Source organism: Eleutherodactylus coqui, chromosome 1 (genome assembly GCF_035609145.1).
Source record: "Eleutherodactylus coqui strain aEleCoq1 chromosome 1, aEleCoq1.hap1, whole genome shotgun sequence".
NCBI lineage: Eukaryota > Metazoa > Chordata > Amphibia > Anura > Eleutherodactylidae > Eleutherodactylus > Eleutherodactylus coqui.
Genome location: NC_089837.1, coordinates 159,023,693 through 159,047,661, shown reverse-complemented (window position 1 = coordinate 159,047,661; position 23,969 = coordinate 159,023,693). Strand labels below are relative to the sequence as shown.

The window sequence follows — 23,969 nt, the reverse complement described above, 5'->3', positions numbered from 1 at the left end:
TTGTTCCTTGGCTTCTGAAAAGAATGCTGACTGCACACAGCCAGATAGAGTCAGGCTTAGTTCTGACCACAGGGGTGCAGAAACACTTGGGAGGTAAAATGAAAAGATTATAATTATAGTATGTAAGGACAATAGAAATACAATTATGAAAGTATTACCATTGTAAGTTCACAGTTACATCATTAAAAGGGATTTCCAAGTCATTGGGGAAAGAGCAGTAGATAGTTAAGAATTTAAAAAACCTAAATCACATTCCAGTTTCAGATGAGAGTATTATAACACACCCATAAGGCCTTGTTCACACGGGTGACAAAGTCGTGCGATTTTGTAGAATTGCTACAAATCACATCTATGAGAAACCCATGCTTTCCTAAGGGTTCCTTCACACATACAATATTTTGTAGCATAGGACAACCCAACACAAAAACCTCACGGGTCCGGCTATATGCACGCAACTCGTGAGATTTTGTAGCCCATGTTTCCCTATGGAGCCTTCTTCTGTGTTGCATCGCATGAAAACACGGTTTTCGTGCGATGCAACTTTGACAGTAGGAAATCCTACTGTCAAAGCCTAAACTAAGCCCTAACTGCAGGGAAAAATAATAAAATACATATACATCACCTGCAGCCCGGCTGTCAGCCCGACCGCATCTTCTCCCCGGGTCCCAGCACTGATCTCCTTCTGTTCTGGCCGGAGATTGAAAAAACCCCGCCTTCTTAAAGAGCTGGCTGTGATTGGCTGAGGCATAGCCAATCACAGCCAGCACTCGATGAATAAATACAGACCTTAAATATGCATGTCTGAAAGCAGCCTAAAACTATGTTGACATCATTCTTCTGGTAGCATAAATAGGGTAATAACAAATATATATAATGTTTTATGCTTTGGTATTTTTGCACAATCTAGATATTTTTTAGGCTACCTACACATGGGTGACCGCAATAGTTTCTTGGGCCGATATCAAGCTCGCCATTGTGTGTCTTTCATTTCAGCTGCATCAGGGGATTGGCAAGTGTTTTGCATTTTTTTCAATGGGAAGCCTCACATTGCACTTGTGTGCATATTGGACGCTGTACAATGTGTTTTACTATCCCATTGAAAATAAAGGGCAATACATTCTGAGGAACGCGAAAAGATAGAATATGCAGCGATGTGGTGCAGAAAAATATCGCTCATGTGTATCACACCATTTAAAAGAATGGGGTTCATATTCGTGTGAGATTTGTGCGTCTTGCAATACACAAATCTTGTGAAAGTTCCTTGGTCGTTCGTGTGAAACTGGACTCAGAAAGAGAGACTCATTTCTGTGTCTTTCCCTATTACACAGTGAATGCTGTAAGAAGGAAAGGCAATACAAGAATTGCGGCTTTTCATTCAATCTATGTATTGTGCATCCGAAAAAAAGCAATTAAAAAAGCAAGCAAAAAGTTATTTAAAAGGGGCCTCCTGGATTAACTCTAAGCATTGATTCAAGTTCTTATCAGTCTACAAGAACTATAGCAGACAACTTACTATAATATGCAAGTTTTGAGTATATAATGTCACAGAAGTTAAGTAGGACAATCTCCACTTTATATGATCTACTTTTATCAGCACTTTCTGGACAGCATTATTAATATTCAAATAGTTCAGATGTGAAAAAAAACACATTAAGATTTCAAGCTTTCTTAGGATCTGTGCCTGGGGTTCCGCTCTCCTTCTCCATTTAGGGAGCAGGAAAGGGAAATCTCCGCGGCTGAACGTCTCAGTCTCAGGACAGAACCAAAGAGTGCTGAACGGATCCCATTGACTATAATGGGATCAGTTTGGTTTCCACCCAGGTGCTCAGTTTTTGGATGGGAGAAAAATTGCCACATGCATCGCTTTTTCTTCTGGTATTTTGAGCCAGATCTGTGACGGAACCTCCAACTGGACGTTCCAATGCAAATGTGAAAACGGCCTGAGTAATATAGAATTTATTTGGATTACTACAAAAGTGTTCTACATTTATATTACAACCCTTGTGGCAATACTTTTCCTTGAAATCAACCTGATTACATCATATTGAAAAGGAGTATCAGCATGAGTATTGCCGAGTATTTGCACTTACCTTCTGCCTAAAATACTAATAATGCTAGATTTTCAGATCAGCTTCTTACAATTCATCCCCAACCTCAGTTGTCATCTATGGTATGTATATAAATGGTAGAACAGTGAAAAAGTTTGCCACCTTGCTTCTATCACAGTTTGGATGAACTTTTGCCTCAGGGAACCTTGACATTTTTGCGGTCAGTTTTCAGTAGCAAACATTACAGATACTAATTCTAAACTGTGCAGCAAAGGTATCAAGGTTAGGCCAATGACCTGCAAGTTATGAGTTTTGAATGGAACATCATACTGCACTTTGCACATTAATGTTATATTATAGTAAAGTCAAATCATAAGAGAACTAGGACATCCTTTTTGTTTAACAAAATATTTATTGGTTTTATGATGTTTGTCTATGCCTGAAAAAGGCACTTTAGGCACAGAAACGCATTGCATGTGAATCATTGGCAAGCTTGATTTACACTTTTTTAAGATTGCCAGATCTGATTGTTTATTGTTTTCTTATTGTGATTTTAACCCCTGGTTGTGGGGACATTAAATGGTGTGAATATCAATTCTTTTGGAGCACAAGACAGTTTTTTTAACCTCTATGGCTCTCTGGATTTAACCCTTTCACCTTGGAGTGTTGGGGATCACTCTCTGATGCCGCCTCGGACCACTGGACACAGAGGACCTGGAACAAGTGTTGATATTGATAAGCGCACCTGGACTTCAGGTGCCGAGCGGTCAGTCCCTCCATTGGGGGGTCCCCGCTCGGCGCCAGGTGAGCCAATCTGCTTAAGTCTTTATAAGATTCGGTATATATAGAAGAATCCATCTGGCGCTTTCCTGTGTTTATCATCACATAAATCTGTTGGGGGAGTAGATGAAATGCTTGAAGGTAAACAAGACTGCCCTGGAAGGGTCAAATCTCTGGCTGTTGGGTTCCATAGGCGCATAGTCTGCGAATAATGGTACCAGGACAACCACGTTTTTTCGTACAACCCTTCCTGATCCATAAGAATAGCTGCCAGCTTCTCATTGACCATGATCCAAGATAATTTAGTTTTCACAAAGTCAATACTAACTGAGGTTTTCCTCCAGGAGTGGACGATTGCGATCAATGCAGCTAGGAAGCAATAGGATATTCATTTGTGGGTGTGTTTGGGGATGTTAGGAATTCGTTTATCGACTAAAGCTTCCCAGGGTGATTTGTGTAGTGACAGGTTTGTAATGGAAAATATTAAAGTATGTACCTGGATCTAGAACCTATAAAGCCAGGGACAATTCCACCAAATATACAGGAAGGAACCCTCACCTCCACATCCTCTGAAGCATAAGCCTGACATAAGGACATCCTTTTTGAATTCTATGGTTTTATGTATCAAAACAAAATAAAAATACATCTAGTCCTTAGAAGGTCTTAAAATTAGGTAAATACAGCCTCAGATGAACAACAGCACATGCCAAATTACACCGTATCATTGTTTCACAAAAACTATGCCAAAATGGAGAAACGGTGTGTGGAAAATTAAAAACATCTCATGAATCAATACCTTGTAAAAGCAGCTTCAGCAGCAATAACTTGCAGTAATCATTTTCTATATCAGTCTCTCACATTGTTCTGCAGGAATTAGGGTCCACTCTTTACAATGTTGCTTCAATTCATTCAGGGTTGTGGGCATTTACTTATGCAAAAGTCTCTTAAGGTCTCGCCACAGCATTTCCTTTGGGTTGATGTCTGGGCTTTGACTGGGTCATTTCAACGCCTTAATTCTGCTTTTTCAGCCATTCTGATGTAGACATTTTCATCATCCTCGTCCTTGGCTCTCGTGAAGTGTTGTACTTGGCATTCTGTCTGCATGTACCAGTCTGATTAGTGTAGACATGCGTGGCATTACTAGTCACATAATTTATATACAGGAGTCAGTCACTATACACCATATGTACTAATTACATATAGCAATTTACATTAAATTAAGTGTTGCACTCCGGTATTTGCATGTCACCAGTATATGTCTTGTGGGAATTCAGCAGTCTATCATACGATGATGACACATTTGTCACACCTTTAAATTTCTCTAGAGATCTGGAGTCACTTTGTAAGTCATCCAGCTACTAGAGTAAGGTTGTTACGAAATTTATGACTTTTTTATAAGTTGCAATCTTAAAATGCATCAAAACACCTCACTTAAATTTTGCCCCTTTTCTAGACCCTTTTGAAAAGCAGAGTGATAGGCATCAGTTAAAGTCTACAGCTTCTTGAAAGTCTTTTTTGCCTATTTGAGTTTATGCATAAGAATATGCATTTTGTATGGCAACAGCCCATGTAATACAAAGTGACTACCATCTCTGAAGTTAGATTTTATTGTAATGTGGGGAACACCTTGGTAAGATACCAGCTCATTCTTCGGTCTCTCAAGTGTGATATCATGCAACATTTGATATACATTTTAAATTGGTTAAGGAAAAAAAAACATTCTAGAGAACTGGCATCAAAAATTCCTCTAATGATACATATCTTCATTTTTCTAAAAAGCTGGCATAAAAAGGCTGTAATTTCATGTCTTGTAAAGATATTTGTTAGCTTTAGAAAAAGGCTCAACTAACGTGCTTCAGAGAATATGTGAATTCAAGTAATTATTGGTATGAAGAATACAGTTAAAAATACTAATACGAAGATGTACAAATGCTGTCTAATATGTAGACAATGTAAACTTAAACCGAGCAATCTAAAAATATGCCAAATTTATCATAGTTGCTAATACTGGGTAATAAATCTTTGTTTAGACACTTGCATTTAACTATACACCTCCTATTGATTGGCATACTTTGTGCCAAGATGTCTGCCAAAATTTTGTAGCCTCTCAAGCTAAAATCCTTCCCCAACTGAAAAGAAAGAGAGGTAGAAGGTTTGTGAGGATTCTTTCTGCAGGGTGGGGATGAGATCTGTTTAAATCTCTTCTACTCTGCTGCTATTGTTAATTATGCATATTTACATCCCATGTGGCCGTACCCTTAGGCCAGTCTCACACGGACCGGTCGGATTCCGCATTCGGGAGTTTGCAGCGGAATCTGGTTGTGTCCCCTACTGGCATCCGCACATACCTTTCAATTCCTGTATTGCTGATGGTTGTGGCGAGCCGCCATCGCATATGCTCATTACAGAATTTTTTCTTAAATCTTTCTTTTCCTGCGCCATCGAAGGTTCTAGTTACCCAGACCAATCTGCAATATCAATTCACGTTGGGCCACGGGTTGGACAGCTTCCATTGAAGTAAATGGAATCCACACAGGAATAGAACATGCTACGATTATATTTCCGTGAGCAGAAATCGCAATCACTGTCCGTTCATGTGAGCAGACAGGCGAATGTTCTATTCTTGTAAAGGATGTGGAATACTGTGGATCATCTACTTGGGTGATGATCGCTGGGTTCCGTAATACAAATCCGGTCGTGTGAGACCGGCCTTAGTCTATTCTAAACATTATGGAGACAAGGGAGAACCTCTATTCATAAGAAAGAAAACCAATATAAAAGTAATTACAAATATCTAATGATTATGATGCAACTATAGGTTTATTCACCTACTGAGCATCAGAGAGGAAACATCTAAAACTCATTTAAGCCTAGAGATCAATGACCTGAAAGCGATGGACCTACCAATGAAACTCTGGTTTGGCAGACACTTGAACTTGGCAGAGTCCACTATTCACTGTCCAGAGCAGAGTTCATTACATCTGTGAGCAGCAGGGAAAGCTGAGAGCAGCATCTGAATCATGGAGCCTTCAGAAGAATTTAATCCAGACCCGAGGTATAGTGATATGAGTATATAGTAACATATTACATTCATACATAATTGGAGAAATATTAGTACATGGAAAATCCACCTTTATCTAAATAAATATATAAGCGTGGTTCAGGTAGCTGGCTCAAGGTCGACTCAGCCTTCCACCCTTCTGAGGTCGGTAAAATGAGCACCCAGCTGGGTGGGGGGTAATAAATAAATTACCTGAAAGCGCTGCGGAATAAGTTGATGCTATACGAATAACAAGATTTATTTTATCAGATGAATCGTGGTTTGGATGAGGTTGCCACTTATATTGAGTATTTTGATGTTATATAAGAATTTTTCTATAGTATCTGCTCTCTTCAGTAACAGGCCTATTTTATGGCTTATTAACCAGCACCATTAAGCATTTTTACTTCATATTAAGAGAACTTTATCTTTATTTTATTGCGACATAGTCATATGAGGACATGGTTTTTGCGGGTCCAGTTGTTCTTTTTATTGGCACCACTTTGGGGTATATATAGGGTCTTGTATATCTTTTAATAATTGTTTCTTTCATGAGGGGGAATGGAAAAAATTCCACGAGTTCTGTTTTTATGGTATTTATGGTGCAGTTAAAAAGAACATGACAATGTTATTTTCTAGATCAGTACGATTATGGCGATACCAAGTTTATATAGTTTTTGTTTTGTTTGACTATTTTGCACACTAAAAACACTTTAAAAAATTGTTTCTTTGTCACTGCATTACAAGAACTATAACATTTTTATTTCTTTTCATCGATAAAGCTGTATAAGGAATTATTTTTTGTGGGACTTTCTGTACTTTTTATTGGTACTATTATGGAGTGCTGATGATTTTTTGATTGCTTTTAATTCCATTTTTTGGGAGGTAGAATTAGTGAAGAACAGAAAATTTAAAACTGTTTTTTGGGGAGTTTTTTTTAAGGCCTTCGTTGTGCAGCAAATGTGACATTTTAAATTCTTTCCATGTGTTAATACAACTACATTTATACAAAATGTAGGGTTCGTTCTCACTGGCGTTAGCCTCAGCCAACCATATTCATTTCTCTTTTCTATATGAGGAGCACAGAAATTGAAATAAACACAAAATTAAAAGGTTCCAATATTTTCTCTATTGAGTTCAATGGCTTTTATAAAAAGTAAAAAAAAAACAGAATAAAAAATAAAACTGTGTGGGATAACACCCCCACAGAAGATACATTTGCTGCTGTTAAGCTTAAATTTATTAGATTGAATACATTTTTTATTCTGAAGAATTTACAATTTTTTTCAATAAAAGAATGCTATCCTCTCTGAAGTCTTATATAACATAAGAATCACAATCGACTGCATGGTGCATAACTAACCATTTCTCCACAAAAAAACTTCCCCTCTTTGCCCAATTCATGAAATAAAGACATAACGCGGCTTCTTTTTCGTTGGTGAAGGTCGGCCACAAGTCTCTTAAAGGGAACCTGGCACCAGCAAAACTATTTTAAGCTGCTTGCATATTAGGGAACATATGCTTTTACAAAAGAAAAAAGACCTAATGAGCTTTTAGAAATTCTTACTTTTATCCATGTGCACCCAATATGCTAATGATTTGCCTTGAGTCAGAGGTGTTACCAAGAGGTCTACGAGTCAGCATGTCATTCTTCAAACCCAGCCCCTCCTCTAGCTGGCTGCCTCCCCTGGGTCTGTATGTCAGCACTGATAGCACTGAGATCTCATGCAAGCAGCGTGGTGCATCAATCCTGTTGTGTCTTTCCCGCAAATCCGCCACGAGGTGCATTCACTTTGACTCCACCAGTGCACTCCACATGTGTCAAAAGACAGCGCGTGGCAGGAGTGCTGTATCATGTATGCTTAGTATATCAATGCTGATTACCACTGTTTACTGCTATGAAAGCAGCTTAAAAACTGTTTTGCTGGTGACAGGTACCCTTTAAATTTCAAACTTCAAATGTTGTAAAAGAACTCATATACATCTCTAAACATCAAACAGGCGGACCTGAAGCCATATTTCAGCCATCAAATCCGATGGGCAAATCTGCCTTCACATCTTCTCCTGGTATTATCACCACCATCGAGCAGCTGTGTCTAAAAAGAAGAAAAATCCTTTTTTTAAATATACCTAATAATTATATGTTGTTTATTATTTTCTTTTTTTAAAGAAATGAGCAGCATAGCCAAAACAAATCAGAGTATAACAGTAATTCAAATAAGTAGCAGGACAGGGCGGGCAACACGGCTGAGGTATCCGCTAAAAAGTGAGATCTGAAACAAGTAATATACAAACATTGGGTAGAACCACTGCACTGGGGGTGTTAGGTCAGACTATTGCTTTTAAGGGTGAAGGGGGAGGCACCAGACCCAAAAACACAACACCACTAAAGAGCGGCATCGGGAGGAGGAATGATATGACCCCTTAAAGGTACCTCCATGTGTTGCTATATAAGACTCTGGCATAGGTAGTACAACAACCCCCAAAAAACGTACCATTAGGAGGATGAAGGGTAAGAGTGATGGAACCAAAGGGGTTATAACTTATGAGGTAATTAACCATCCTCAGCAGTCACAGTTGCAACACCCCTACCCGATGCATTGCTCCAAAAACTGCTGTTGTAAATTTATTGCATGATTTCCAAAAATATTAGGGTTTAATCAGCTGTTGCCATTAAATTAAGATCTTTGCAATGATTTCAGAAAATCTCAGCAAAAACAAAAACAGGACTGCAAGGCGTGAACAAAACCTCGTCATTTCCCAGCGTCAACTGACTTCTTTCAAGCAGTTAGGGAACCATATTATATCACAAAAAACATCAGGGAACTTTTTTTAAGACAATGGTTATTCACACTGTTTTTGGAAACCATATTTCAGACATTTCATTTTCAGGTAAAAAATCAAAAGGAAACTGAAAAAATGGATATAAAACGATTGAAATGGGTGCTTTGAATTTCCATTTGTTTTGGAACTTATTACAATTCAATACAAAAAATACTGTTTTTTTTTACCATGAAGTGCCTTGGGGTACACCAACTATTCTTTTTAACCGTAATGGTAACAGTAAGCATACATATACCAACTACAGCTCAGGGGATAAATGTTTGCTCCTAAGGGTCACTGGCACATGGTCTCAAGTCCTCCATTCTTCCTGAAGCTCCTAACTGCACTGAGGTGGAATTTCAGTGGAGTGAGGATCAAGCATGTGTTCTGTCCCTCCATTAGGCCCTTTTCATCTTCCACTGTACATGCACATAAGAAGTGCACAGGGCTTGTATGGAGCAGGCAAAGCCAAAACACCTCTGTATATGTTAAAATAAAAATGTGTTCCTCATAAAAACATATAAAAGACCAAATGCCTCTACGAGGATTGTTATCACCATGGGGCTCTCGCCGCATGAAAACCCCAGCAGCTAATTGAAGTTTGAATATAATCACCAAATTCAAACTATCTCTGACCAAATGTATCTACAATGACCATACCAAGTCCAATAATCACATCATTAAGGATGTTCTAGATATTAAAAACAAAAATTATCTTCTGGACTTTTGGATATAAAATGTCCACGGGGTGTTAGCAGTCATGTCATGGCAGGAATGAGGATATGCAATGCCTGAAGTTTGATGAGAGCGCAGACACATAGTGTAACAGGAACTCCGACCCTGGGTGTGGTTGGTCAGGTGGAATTTTGAATATCTTAATTCCTACCATGACATGACTGCTAATACCCAGAGGACATTTTATATGTAAAAGTCCAGAAGATTATTGTTTTTAATACCTATAGCATCCTTAATCACATGACTATTGGACTTGGTACAGGCATTATAGATACATTTGGTCAACGTTAGATTGAATTAATATATTTGAGGATTACATTCAAACAACCACTAGCTGCTGGGAGTTTTATGCCTTAAGGGCCTCACAGGGATAAAAATCCTTGTAAAGGCATTTGGTCTTTTATATGTTTTTATGAGGAATACATTTATATTTTAACATATACAGCTGTGTTTTGGGTTTGCCCGGTGAGCTGTTATTTTGCCATTTTCTGTACTATATCATTATATGTGAGGATAGCATATTGATATGCACTTGGGAATTCCTAATATTTGGTGGTGAGCTGCTCCTAGTTTTTGTTTGTATGGAGTAGGCTTGGGAGCTAATTGTCTTTCATATGTGACAGGTGCCGGCTATGCTGACTGTGACATTTAAATGGTTAGACAGCGGGAGGAGGCACCCCTGTTCCCCAAAGTAGGGTGCTGTTTGGTTTCCAAGGCTATCTGGAGACTAGTGAAGGCTCCTAGGTCTGCGATGGATTTCAGACTTATATTCTGCACACTATCTAAAATAACTTTAGTACTCGAGAAGGAAACGTCCATATAATCACTAAGTCAGACGAGCAAATTTTTCACGCATGTATAGGCGCATTTTCAAAACGGGTCTATTAGAATCAATGCTTTCCAATGAAAGCGGTCACATGTACGTTTTTTAGAAGCGGAAAAAAATTGCACCTGCAAAAGATAGGACATGTGACTGAGCCCTTATACAGAAAGTAGTATTCACATTACAAAACAACTCATATTCAGGACGTAATCAAAATAGAAATGGTTAGTAGATCGTTAGTAGACAAGTATGACAGCCATAGCTCAAGAACAATAGCTTGTGAGAATCAGGACCAATACTTAAAGGGGTTTTCAAGAGAAATACTGCTGATGACCTATCCTCAGTATAGATCATCAATAGTTGATCACCCGGGGTCTGTTGTTGAGATGGGTGCTGAGCGGGTGCATGCTGTCAGCGACACAAATACACAGAGGTTGGAGTGGAAGCCTCCGCGCCAACCTCCATGTAGCGGCCAGCGCTTGTAACTGCAGGCACGGCTCTCATTGAAATCAACGCGAGCTGTGCCTGCAGTTACAAGCACTGGCCACTACAGAAAGATCGCCGCAGAGGCTTCCGCTGCTTTCACTCCGACCTCTGTGTATTTGCGGCACTGACAGCATGTGCCCGCCCAGCTGATCGGTAGAGGCCTGAGCGATGGCCCCCAGCCGATCCACTATTGATGACCTTTCCTGAGGATAGGTCATCAGTAGTATTTCCCTGGAAAAACCTTTAATGGTCAATACAAGCTGTAAAAATGTTTAAATGGTCAATTAGGTAGCAGAGAAAAGAGCAGCAGTAAGTTCTCTGCCTACAGTATAGACAAATAATAATCACCTTTATTTATCTAGCGTATGCATATTACACAGCACTGAACATCACTTGATACTGAGTTCTGTCTACAATCTATATTCACCTATCTGTATGTTTCTGGATTGTGGTAAAAACCAGAGTACCTGGGGAAACCACGTAAACACAGGGAGAACATAAAACTCTGTTCAACAGTGCTAACCACTGAGCCCATAACTTTACATATGTCAGGGTAGAACTAGTTTTGGTACCAGTTTCATGTACTTCTTTATGATGTGAATGTTCCATCTACTTTGCTTATCCTATTTTTCTTGTCAAATTGCATAATGCAAATTATGATGCAATAATTCTGACTCACATTATAACTGTGAATACCATCCCTATGGCTGGGCTACTATGTGCAATGTATTCTAATGCTATTCTGTATGATAATGGTTCACCTTTTCTTCTGATTGTTGCTTCTTACAGGCTTCCTAAGCAGCTTGTTTTCTTCTTGATGCACAACCACAGCGTACCACCATCCTGCTTTTCCTTACCACCAACAGCAGCACAATTACCATACCGTATGTCAGTCAGTTAAAGTTTGAATATAAGTTTATGCAATATTAATGGCGTGTCATCAAATCTAAGCTTTGTAAGAATATGATTGCACTAAGAAAGTATGATCAAATCAACTATTTCCTTATAAATAAGAATATAAGGCAATGTATAAGTCTTTAAAAGAAGAAGAGGTTAACCTTCCTGAATTGTCTGTGTTAGTTCTTGCATTTACCATAAAATATAAACTTTCTGGATAGTAATATTGGGCTCCCCATAGGGTTAAATGTTGTTGGGCTAAATGGTGACGAATTAAAAAAATGACCTTGCCTCCATTTTCCTGAAACATACTTATCTGGCCAGCCGCATCAGAATTGAGAGGGTGGACAAGCAATGTCACCAGCTGTGCTCGCCAGTTATATGCACTAGACTGTGGTGACATCTAATTGCAGGTATCGGGACAGTCTCCGACTACTGCTTTCCCCATATTGTCACTCACAGCTACATCTGCCACCATGGCTCATCAGCAATGCTATTGAGGGAAGAATATGGGGGCTGAATATTTAAAGACAAAGGCTTTTTTAGCCTTAGTTGTCTCACATTTCACTAACAGATGATCCTACAAAGAGTCATCCAAGTTGGATTGTTTTTATAGAATCTTTGTAAGTCAGCGGGCAATCCATAAGCCCTGCCCATGCACAGCAGGGAGCATCAGCAACATATCTGTATATCTCTAATGATGGAAAACAATGATCAGCCACGTACAATAACATTTGTGCAGTCATATACACAAGATATCTGAAACTCAGTAGCATCATTTCCGTATGCTATACTATTTGGTGCCCTGTATCATTCCATAGCTTTGGCTACATGCAGTCATGGCCTGTATTATGATGCAGCTTATTCAGTGTTGCAGTATATAGAGAGGTTGCTTTTCAAGTCCTGCCTTGGGTAGAGTTTGATAGGCATCTATGTATGACAGCTCTGGGAATCTTCAGTAGGCTTTGGGCTGCCATACTAGCCCATCGGCACCTTCTGTTAACGCTGCAGGATATTTGATATGGTTTCAAAAGGGTTACCCCTCCCCTGTGACTGTTCAGACGCACGGTCAGCTTTGACCGTGGCACCTAAACAGTTAACTGCCACAATCAGAACTAACTCTGATCATGGCCGATACTGGTGGCTGCCAGTTATGAGAAACAGTTGATAGCCACTGGGTATGGAGTGGACTTGGTTCTCAAGCCCGCTCTATACATTTTTCAGGACCGCAGGATGTTTATAGTCTTTCAGCAGTCCTAAAGTGGGTAACTTTATTGGGTCATTAAGGGTAACTGATTTTTCTGTATGTATTGCATCTCAAAATCTGTGGCAGAAATCTGCAGTTGAGCCATGGATTTCTGCTATGTCTTTGCAGTTCTATGTACCACAGATCTGCACATGGATTTAGTTCTTTTCAGTAGGAAAAGCCACATGCAAATTTTCTGATGTGGATTCAATGCAGAATCTGCATCAAGAAGTGATATATCACATCTTTTTTTTTCTATTTCATGGACTACACATACAGACTACCATTTCATGCAATGGGATGCAGATTTGCCACATATTTGCTGCAAAATTCGTGTTGTTTCCACATCAAAACTGTGGACATACCCTAACTGATCACCTCTACTCCTGTTTTTAGTGATCGACTTTGTGCAGCTGTGCATTATGGGGATTCTCACTATTCTTTCCATAATCTCACTCATTGTTTATCTGGAAGAAGCCCTTTATATTATAAAGAAAATACAATGCCCAATGAAGAAAAAAACATCTCTATGGAACAGTGCCGCCCCAATGGTAAGAGCCTACGTAGCCATGGAACGGTTCATTTTTATGTAGTTAGAACTAGATCAATGACAGTTCTCTAAATGTTTCTTTTTTTCAATCCAAGATGATTTACATGTATTAGTAAAGCAGAAGTTACATTTGTTTTAAAGAGATATACTGTCCTTTATCTATTCAGCTGCAGCTGCTCTTTTTGAAAAATGTGACAATCGGGAGTGCAGCCAAATTGGCTGTTGCTTTTCAATTAGCTTCTCAAAAACTTACAATCAACTGTTTGACAGCGTGGATGATCAATAACAATGCTCCAAGAGGCTAATGAAAAGGTGATAAGCAATGTGAATAGAAACATAGCAATATGCACAATTTGTTAAAAATAACGTCAAGCACCTAGAAGAAGTTGTCACTTTGCTGCAAAACTTGGCATACAAATACATCTCAGGCAGATATGCAAATGATTAGAGTTGTGGCTAGATTAGATGAACCGTCTTGCCACCTGAAGCCCTAAAAGTGGTTCTATCCCTGGCCTATAAAAGGCTCTCAAAGGCTACTAGTGTAATGAACCTCTTTTTCCACCTATGTAGACCTTGTTGACCACTAGACATGAACAGAATCTGCAGCATGCTTGTTCCTTAGGGAGAGCACCAAGAAGGTGAGTGAGGAGACTTATAAGGCCATCCGTGCTCTTCTAGGTAATATGCAAATAAGGGAGATGGAACAATACCTCTGCAGTGCCATCTATTGGATGGCAGCATTCCTTCAATTCAATGCTTGACCCTGCAACTCATTGCTCTACAGGTCTGTAGAGCAATGAGTTGCAGAAATACCGCAGATTCCAACAATTAGAATGCAAAGAATGTATTCTGCAACCAATCTGCAGTGAAATTCATAACATAATCCACATTCAACACATGAGAATTGGATTGATTGATTGCAAATTTGCAGCAAAATCCCCAGCAGTAATTCTGTGCCGTGTTTGGACTTACCCTAATGCCTTTGGCACTGTAGTGTATTCAGATCTGTTTGCTGGCCATTTTAATTCATAGATAGCACACTGACCCATTTTAGCCTATGGGGCTATGCACACTGCCAGTTTTTCACATAGACCAAGAGTCTACATGAAAAAAAATAATTGCATGTCCTATTCTTGTCCCTATCACAGACTAGAATTAGGATATGCAAATGCATGTCAATGTGCGGGGCCGTCCATGTGTCGGACAACACATAGACAGGTGTCCATGTGGTGTCCGATGCAAGTTGCACCCGAACCCCGTTGAGCAAAACTTAGGCACATGATGAGTGTGTCAGAGACCTTAGGTATTAAAATATCTCTCATGATTGAAACACCTTAACAAGTGCATGGCTTACAAACAATAGAACAATCAACAATCAAAGGAACTACATTTGTATGTTCTCATTTGATTACATGTAAATTTGATAATAAGCATCATTATGAAAATAATAAAAGTCTGTATCAAACTAACGTCTTTCTTCACCATTACCACACTTCCTTTCATTTGTTTATCTTGTGTGGGGTCTGATACAAGCACCTAGACATAAAGCCAGACAGAGAACAAACTATTGTGGGAGGCTTTGTAGAATTGCTCCACTTCCAGTGTACACAGTACAAATTGCATTTTTTCATACAATTAGTGACTAAAAAATTAAAATATATTTGACATAAAAATTTATGTTAAACAATGGGTCGTTTTTTTGAGCAGAACAGGCATATTTCTGAAGTAAGCAACCTTGATGAAGTAGAGATCTACTGTGAAAAAATAAGTTGTTTCACCAAAACAGAAGTACCATTGTCTGGGTCACAAACTGTACTTACAGAAGGTGTTATACAGTATTTAAAGGGGTTATGTAGGATAAGAAAACAGGATCTTCATTTATCCCAAAACAGCACCACTCTTGCCCATGTGCTGTATTTGATATTGCAGCTCAACTCCATTTACTTGAATGGGGCTAACCTGCAGTAACTGATACAGCCCATGGATGGCAATGGTGCAATTTCTGGAATTAAAAAAAGCATTCTGACCTTGTTGAAAGGTTTACTACACACATATATATTGCAAAATGGAACAAAGACACAGCATTTTGCAGCATAGCAGCATCACTGGAGCAGAGGAGTGAGGGATATTGATCAGTCAGTCATAGTTAAACTAAGGCATTGTTACCCAATGAAGACCGTTCAGAGATCTACCAGTTGATCCCCATTCACTAGTTACCATGGGTTTATATGAAACAATTGTATCTGCCACATTTCTTAATCTGACTATACACATTAGATAGCCTGCATGTATTCAGAATGGGGAGACGGCCTAAAAACAAAAGGATGGGGCATGTTGAACTCCCAACTGCCCAAACCTTGTCACCCTTGACATCTGCTGTTGAAGGAGAGTTTAGAGGCCTCCATGCACATTAGATGGATGGCCTGACAAACCAACATTGACATTGTTCTAATCTATATAGCCACTAGAGATGAGCGAGCCTACTCGGCCATGCCCCTTTTCGCCCGAGCGCCGCGATTTTCGAGTACTTCCGCACTCGGCCGAAAAGATTCGGGGGGCGCCGTGGGTGAGTGGGGGGTTCCAGCGGGGAGTGGGGGGAAAGGGAGAGAGGGCTCCCCCCTGTTCCCCGCTGCTACCCCCTGCGCCGCCAAGCCTCCCCCCGCCCCCCGAATCTTTTCACCCGAGTACTGAAGTACTCAAAAATCGTGGTGCTCGATCGAGTAATTACTCGAAACGAGTATATTCGCTCATCTCTAATAGCCACCTTTACAATGAACTCTGTTCAAGAGTGAATATTTGTTTAATTCATTTTCTTGTGATGATTTGTATTGCTTTAGGTCGTCTCAATAATTACCTGTTTTGGTTTATGGATTCCTCGGTCAGCCATGTTTGTAGAGATTGGTATTGGCACGTGAGTAAACATGGATGCTAGAAAATAAATTAAAATCTCTTATATAACTGTATTTTCTCTATTAAGAAAGCTAATCTGTCCAAACAAATAACCTTCTATTGCTTTGAATGTGGCTAAGTTGCAATACTGAACACAGCCCTAGGACAGGCAGAGTGCTGTTTGAGGGAATAGATCCTTTTTTTCTAAAGTTGCTCAGTCTTATTAATGAGCCTTTTGAAAAAGTTACCATCAGTGAAACTTGCTGTATAGACATAAATGTTTATTTCACATGCATTATGATCATTTAAACTAGTATTCAGCAGCCAGATACATTGTATCCAGTAATATTAGTGAGCATTGTAGGCATCTCCAGACTGTGTCAAAATTATCTGGCTGATATTAGAACATTGGTCACAAACTTGTCACCAAGAGCATGGCTTAGTGACTGGGCTAATGATTAGAGTTCCATAGTGATGATTATATTGGCAACTCTAAAGAGCTGCCATGTTTAAGACTAGATTGTGGCCAGTGTTTTATGATGGACTACTGAAGAAGTGTCCACTCAGTGACTCTCCTGCAGCTTCTCCCAGTAGCCATATAGGGAGAGACCTGTCAGTCGTAATGATCTGGGTGAGGGAATCTGCTCAGCAGACAATTCTCCTGAAGCATGATATATAATCTTGGCCCCAACTCATAATTAAAGTTATGTGTTCTCTAAAATGTGACAGTGCTGTAGAGTTAAACATAACTCATTATGATTGTAAGATATTTATGTATTTTATGGATGCATATATAACATACAAACATAACACTCATAATTTATTGAATTAAACACGCCACCCAACTCTTACCTATCACATACCTACAAATAATATTCAGTATGTCCCTGCAAAGTTATACAAACTACCTGTATACTGACAAGAAAATGCTACCACATCTTTAAGTTTTATGTAGAAAAATAAGTGGCGATCATTTTGTCTCAAAGGTATTTTGCACTTTGCTTCTACTTCACCTTGATGGTTATAATAGAAGGCTATGGGGGGAAAGATGCAATTGTCAGAAGATTCGAATCCACAGATATCCACATCAACACTGGACCATGCTGCTGCTGCTGCCCGTGCCTGCCCCGCATCAAACTGACCAAGTAAGATTTACTACAGTGATTATAGCGGAAAGAAAATCACCACTGACCACCAGCTTTCTGCTATGAGGGTCTCTGCCAAATAAATTAGGTTAGCGGTACAATGATTCTGCATGGTACTGTATCTTAGTGAGAAAAGCTAAGCTAAAATAATGATGATCTGCCAACATATATCATAGCATTTTACAACTGGGGAAGTAACAAACATGTAGAATGACAAAATGTAGAGTGATTTCTGCCCACAAGTGCTTACAACGTAAATGGGATTGGATGATGGATACATTGGGTTAAGATTAAGAGTAAATCTAATGTTCTTGAGCAATGGGTTCCACAAAATGGATGAAAGAAGTCCTGCAAAAGGGATTCACAGGATGTAATAAGAGAGGATGAGAGTCCTAAGGTTAATCCGACAGCTATCCCTTCCAAATATCCCTTTTCAAAAACATCCATGCTCGGGAAAGCATGCATGTGTTCTGAATGGGGGGAGCAAGTTGTTGCCAAAAACTTCTTGAAGTTGATGTGTTGGAAGCAGTAAGGATCTGAGCAACAAGATCCAAATTGTGATGGCTAGAGGACTGGATCAGAACATCCAGGTCTTGTTGGGTTGTTCGCCGAATGCAGGTGTTATTACCTACCAAAGTGGTCTTATGAAGTAGAGCCAGTGAACCAGTAGCAGGGCCATGGGTGTCCAAAGTTTATTGATGGCTATTGTAAGTGAAGGCTAGCTTGTCTAGTCTGATTACACACAAGAGCTATTGAAGTACATATTGCTGAAAAAGTTAGCACTGCCTATGATGAAAAAGTGTCAGAATGCACAGTGCACCACATTTTGTTACATATGGGGATATGCAGTCACAGACTGGTCAGAGTACCCATGCTGATCCCTGTTTACCACTGAAAGAGCTTACAATGGGCATATGAACATCAGAACTGGACCAGTGAGCAATGGAAGAAGGTGGCATGATCTGATGAATCACATTTTCTTTTACATTACGTGTTTATGTTATGTGGTTCAGTGTGTGCATCTCTTACCTGGGGAAGAGATGGCTTCAGGATGCACTTTTGGGAAGTGTCACCAGTGGAAGTTGGGGCTTGGTCTGTGACTCTTTTATTCAGTCAGTGCAAGTTTATACACACTGTTCTCTATGAGAGTGAGCGTACACTGACTGAAGAAAAGAGTCATACTCTCAAACCAAGCACTGACTCCCAGAGGTGACAATGTGGGAACTGGGAGCTGGGTAAGTATAAGTAGTAAACCCCAAGCAGCACAGCTTCAGCTGTTTAGATACTGCAAACTACGTCACGCCCTAAATGCCCAATTTCCCCCTGCTTCAACTCATATCAAAATACACCATAATAGGTATATTTAAATCCCAGGGACCCAAAGGCTTGATAGCAATACTCTATACACATCTGCTTTCATTCAAAATTAGTCATAAGTTGCTGACTGTTCTGTCCAGCATAAATGGCAATCTCTAAATCCCTCACTGAAGGCCAAGGACTGGCCAGGTATAGTAGAATCCTATTTAGCTGTATCTTCAGCTGTTAATAACAAAATAATACAACTTTATGTTACTCATCAAGTCTATTTCACGCCCATTCGACTTCACAAGATGGGTAAGATCCCGGCGCTGACCTGTCACAGATGTCACAGGCTGGATGCTGACTTGTGGCACCTAATGTGGGACTGACCTGTTATTGTGGACCTCTGGTCTAATGTAATTGTCTTTTTATCCCCATTTTTACCTTCTCCGCTAATTATAACTCTAGATCCTAAAATTCTATTATTTGACCTACTGGACGAGGAACAGTGACCATGATACAGGAGAATATTTCTTCAAAATATGGCAGTGGAATCGCCCACCTTATTAAAATGACAAAGTTAGTTAATAATTACTGCAGCAGGCTGAAATAGGCACATGTAGCTCGACAGGATTTTCCCTACCCCAGGTCATGTCATGGTGGTGGCTACTCTGCATGAATCGGAGGCCCTGTGCAGTAGGCAGATTTCACAAGGGTGTCTGGTGACAACGATGGTGAAAGTAAAAGGTGACGCCAGTGCCTCTGAGTATAGTGTAGTGAGAGAATAAAGAGTCCAAACTAAATAGTCTTTGTAAAACCGGAGCCACACAGTTTTTTACTGATTCTTCTAGGTTGACAAATATAGCATTCGCTGAATAACTTTAGCATGCACTGGAAACTTCAACAGTACTTTTCACAGACTTGATAAATGACAGGTTTTGCTTCCTAAGCTTTCCTTTTCTTTTGGGAGGACAAGATTGCCAGATTTAAGTTAGTTGGTAGTTACTCAGGACGTTTCTTGTGGAGGATCGGAGGAACTAGCATGGGCCTGCTGGTGGGTACATGGACTTCTGTTGTGCAAGAACTGATTAACTCGCGATTAAATTGACTATTCTCGGTCCATCTTCCACAAGATCTGCCCTCTCTTTTGTTTCTTCCTGCAGGGTCCGAATTGACTCTGCTCTTCCAAGAGGCTGCTCCATCTCGCCCCACTCCTCACAAACACCACCCCTTTTCTCGCCTTTTCTGCTACTCCTACTCTCTCTCCTACTCCTGAGCTGTCTTTTATATCCCCACTCCAGCAACCAATCACGAGCTAGGGAAAGCCCTTTAACTTATCCCAACCCAGGCTAGGGGTGATTGACAGACAAAGGGGTGCGTTCTGCAAAATCATGCAGAAACAGGCAAAACAAACACATGCACTAACCGTTTTGTGCCTTGTTAAAGTCAACACACCAAAACAACAAAACACAGACATACATGGGGACATAGGCAAACGTACACACACCACATTAGCTAGCTAGCTGAGTGCTGTTGAGGCCCCAACTCTGGGCCACTAGACTACAAAATTTTTGGGCACATGGTTGGATTCACATTCATTGTTATGCACTGACTCATTCATTTTATCCCTTTGTCTAATTCTTTTCTATAAACCCCCTGCCTGGGAGGCAAAATACGCACAGAAGCCTATAGGTTGTTTGTTGTTTTATGAAAAGTTTATTAATGTTTTCAAATTAACGCAGAATGTTAAGGCAGCAGAATGCAGTCCTGAGCTCTCGCTCACGACCTGAAGGTTGCGGGTTCAATCCCTGTATGGTTCAGGTAGTCGGTTCAAGGTTGACTCAGCCTTCCATCCTTCCAATGTCAGTAAAATGAGTGACGAGCTTGCTGGGGGGTAAAAGATGACCAAGGAAGGCAATGGCTGACCACCCTGCAAAAATAGTCTGCTAAGAAAATGTGATGATGTGATGTCACCCTAGGAGTCGGTTCCTCTCGGGGCTTGCACCAGGGGACTTTACCTTTACCTTACAGTTAAATTGTTATACAAACAGTATACAGATATATTTTCATTCTTGGTGATATTTCTATTCTGTACTGTTATTATTCTGCAATTTGTTCAAGAAAACAACGTTAAAAATAAAAAGTATACCTCCAGACTCCACGTTTCTTGTCCCATAAGCACCATAACTTAGTTTACGGTGCTTATCGCATGTAACAGGTTCACTTCAATGTTATGGCTGATCAGTGCATGATAAACCCATAAATACTAATGTCATGTGGTTACTATACATATAATCTCATGGCATCAGATCCAATAATCTAATGTCTGTGGGATGAAGCTTTTAGTAGCAGTTGCATTTAAATGGTGCTCTGTTACCGAAAAATATCTCAATAAATGAGAACTAAAGTATTCTGCCATTTCATACAGTAGTATTCAGCAGATACTTTGCCAGACTGGCAGAAAAGCTTTTATTGAATTTCCCAGTTAGTGTTTAATTTAGCTTACTCATCCCACCTGAAACCATATGAAACCAGACTGTCCACATCGTTTCCTGTCCTTGCTTGCAGCTTTCTACAGTTATATTTTAAAGACATGACAGCTGCATCTGAAGCTCTTCATTGTCAAGGCACATAAAAGGCCACTTAGGGCTCATTCACTGTAGCATTTAATCTCTGTTTTGGTTTCCCATCTTTATTCCATTTTTGGAACGGACATACAAAAGGAAAACAGAATTAACCCCTTAGTGACGAAGCCTGTTTACGCCTTAATCACCAACTAAATTTTCAGGTTTTTTCATCGTCGCATTCCAGGAGCCATAACCTTTTCAATTATCCAGTGACATAGCCACACGAGGGCTTGTGTTTTGTGGGACAAGTTGTGTTTTCTAATGCCATCATTTTTGGGTACATATAATGTATTGTAAAACTTTCATTAATTTTTAACTGGCTGGTCTTCTTTGTATCCAGGTTATTGGAACTGGAAAATATGTCCAAAAACTGAAATCATTATATTGGTGGTTAACGTGGTCTTCTGTATCACTGGCTATACTGTACTAGTATAAACTATTACTCTTATAGAACCCAGCCCTGACTGCGGCGGGTGACCCTGAGCACCTGTCGTCTTCTTCCGGCTTCTTTGTACTGTGGATGGTACGCATGGCTCGCCGTCAGACATGCACAGTACAGATTTTTCTTTTTCAAACTCCTGCTTTTTCCGTGGATCCCGTGGCCTCCACAGTGTCAATTGCGGATAGGGCGTAAGTCAGACAGCTTCCACTGACTTCAATGGAAGATTTATGTACGGAAACCGCAGTAAAATGGAGCATGCTGCGTCTTTTTCATCAACGAGCAGAACACGCAATTGGTTTCCGCTCGTGTGCATGAAAAATCACTTTTACATAGCATGCTTTGGAGGGTATTTACTGCAAAACCTGGAGGCGGATGTCCGCAGCAAAAATCCGACCGTGTGCATGAGACCTTCGAGGGGTTTTCCAGACTTTTTTATTGACCTTAACCAATCAGGTGTTTGGGCTACTGCTGTCACTAACAAAACACAGGGTACAGAGAGGAAGCACACAGTCCTGACCCTTGTGTAGTGGGCGACGCTGGTAATTGCAGAGCAGCTGTCATTGATCTTAATGAGAGCTGCACCTGCAATTACCAGCACTTGCTGTGTTTTGCCAGTAACAAGAGTCCCTGAACAGCTGATCGTCGGGTCTCAAGCAACATACCTGAGCCAATCAACTATTTGTTACTTATCCTGAGGATAACTCATCACTACAAATTGCCTGGAAACCCCCTAAGTATTACAGTATCATTGATGTAACATCGTATGACCTTGCTACAGGGAATATAACTTTAGTTATCAAATTGCAGATAGCATAATTTCCCTCATGACTTGTTATTACGGAGTTTAAATAGTATTTAGTTGAACAAAACCTACTTTTTGTTTTTTTATAGGAAGAAGATGAACATTTTCATCCTGGGAGTCTTCCAGATGGCATTTTTGAAACCACTCTTTACTTTCATTGGCTTAATCCTCTGGTCTGATGGAATTTACAATACAGAAGAAGTGAGATGATATTTGTTTTAATGTAACACTACTTCTCTAAGCTTTGTGAGAATGGCTTGTAATCATTCATTCAGAACATTTCAGAATTCTACTAGCTTGCTATAGATATCTCTGTACTTGAAATATAATATACTCTTGAATGAAATCCCATGACAGAACATTAATGCACATGGGCTTGTATTACATCTTGTTTCATGTATGTCTCCAGGGCAAAATTATACAAGACCAGTACCAATCCTGGAAATGTAATATAGCCCAAGTATACAGTAGCAGAATTTGGGGCACAGTACTCTACTTGCATAGCCATTATTAGACTGGAGATATAGCGGTAGGGTACAGATACATGTAAATTGTGTTCAAAAAAGGATATATCTACCTATAAGAATTGGGTCCCATCTACTGGTTAACCCAAAAGAACCCATATCTGCTAACTAAAGTTAATGCATTGATAACACTGGGCACCTTGTCATATTTAAAGGGTTTTCTCCTCGTTTCTGTAAATATTGCTTAATTATTAGAGAAAAAGTCTACAACTTTCTAATATACTTTATTTTTCAATTCTCCACCATTTTCAAGATATTTGCTTGCTGTGTCAATGAATGAGTACACCCATGTATATCTAGCCCTGCACTATGATTGTATATAGTCTAAGCAATACTCCCTGTGCTAAACACATCTCCAGCAGCTGCACAAATCTTTTTGGCAGTTTGCTACAGTGTCCGAGTCAGGAGTTCACACTGTTAGGGCGATTGGATACAAATGTATACAGAACATCAAAAAGACTCTTAGGCCAGCTGCACGCAAAAGTATTTGCATTGCAGAATCCGGAGCGGGTGTCTGCCTCCGGATTCCGCAGCAAATACTGCGCATAGACATGCTATAGAAAATCACTTTTCCATGTCCACGAGCGGAAATCATTTGCGATTTTCTGCTCACGGACGGTAAATCGCAGCATGTTCTATTTCGGCGCATGAAGTCAATGGAAGCCGGACGATTCGCAGCTGTCACTGCGCACGGGCCGCGGAATCTGCGTCATCTGTACTGAGCATGTGCGTCAGCCGGAACATCTGCATTACAGATAAAGAACACTGTGGACAAGTACGCAGGGGTCACCGGACGGGGACCAGTTCAGATTC

The 23,969-nt window shown here is 40.0% G+C and overlaps 1 protein-coding gene across 1 annotated transcript in view; it reads left to right on the top strand.

Annotated features, from left to right (window-relative positions):
- The first annotated feature begins 5,798 nt into the window (after positions 1–5,798).
- Positions 5,799–23,969, top strand: part of SLC51A (solute carrier family 51 member A) — a 30,400-nt gene continuing 12,229 nt past the window's right edge. Inside the window, exons 1-6 of the mRNA XM_066590187.1 lie at positions 5,799–5,883; positions 11,525–11,619; positions 13,275–13,429; positions 16,266–16,339; positions 17,304–17,462; positions 22,722–22,833. Coding sequence (XP_066446284.1) covers positions 5,849–5,883; positions 11,525–11,619; positions 13,275–13,429; positions 16,266–16,339; positions 17,304–17,462; positions 22,722–22,833 — 630 coding nt within the window. The 5' untranslated portion in view covers positions 5,799–5,848. The remainder of the gene's footprint in view (positions 5,884–11,524; positions 11,620–13,274; positions 13,430–16,265; positions 16,340–17,303; positions 17,463–22,721; positions 22,834–23,969) is intronic.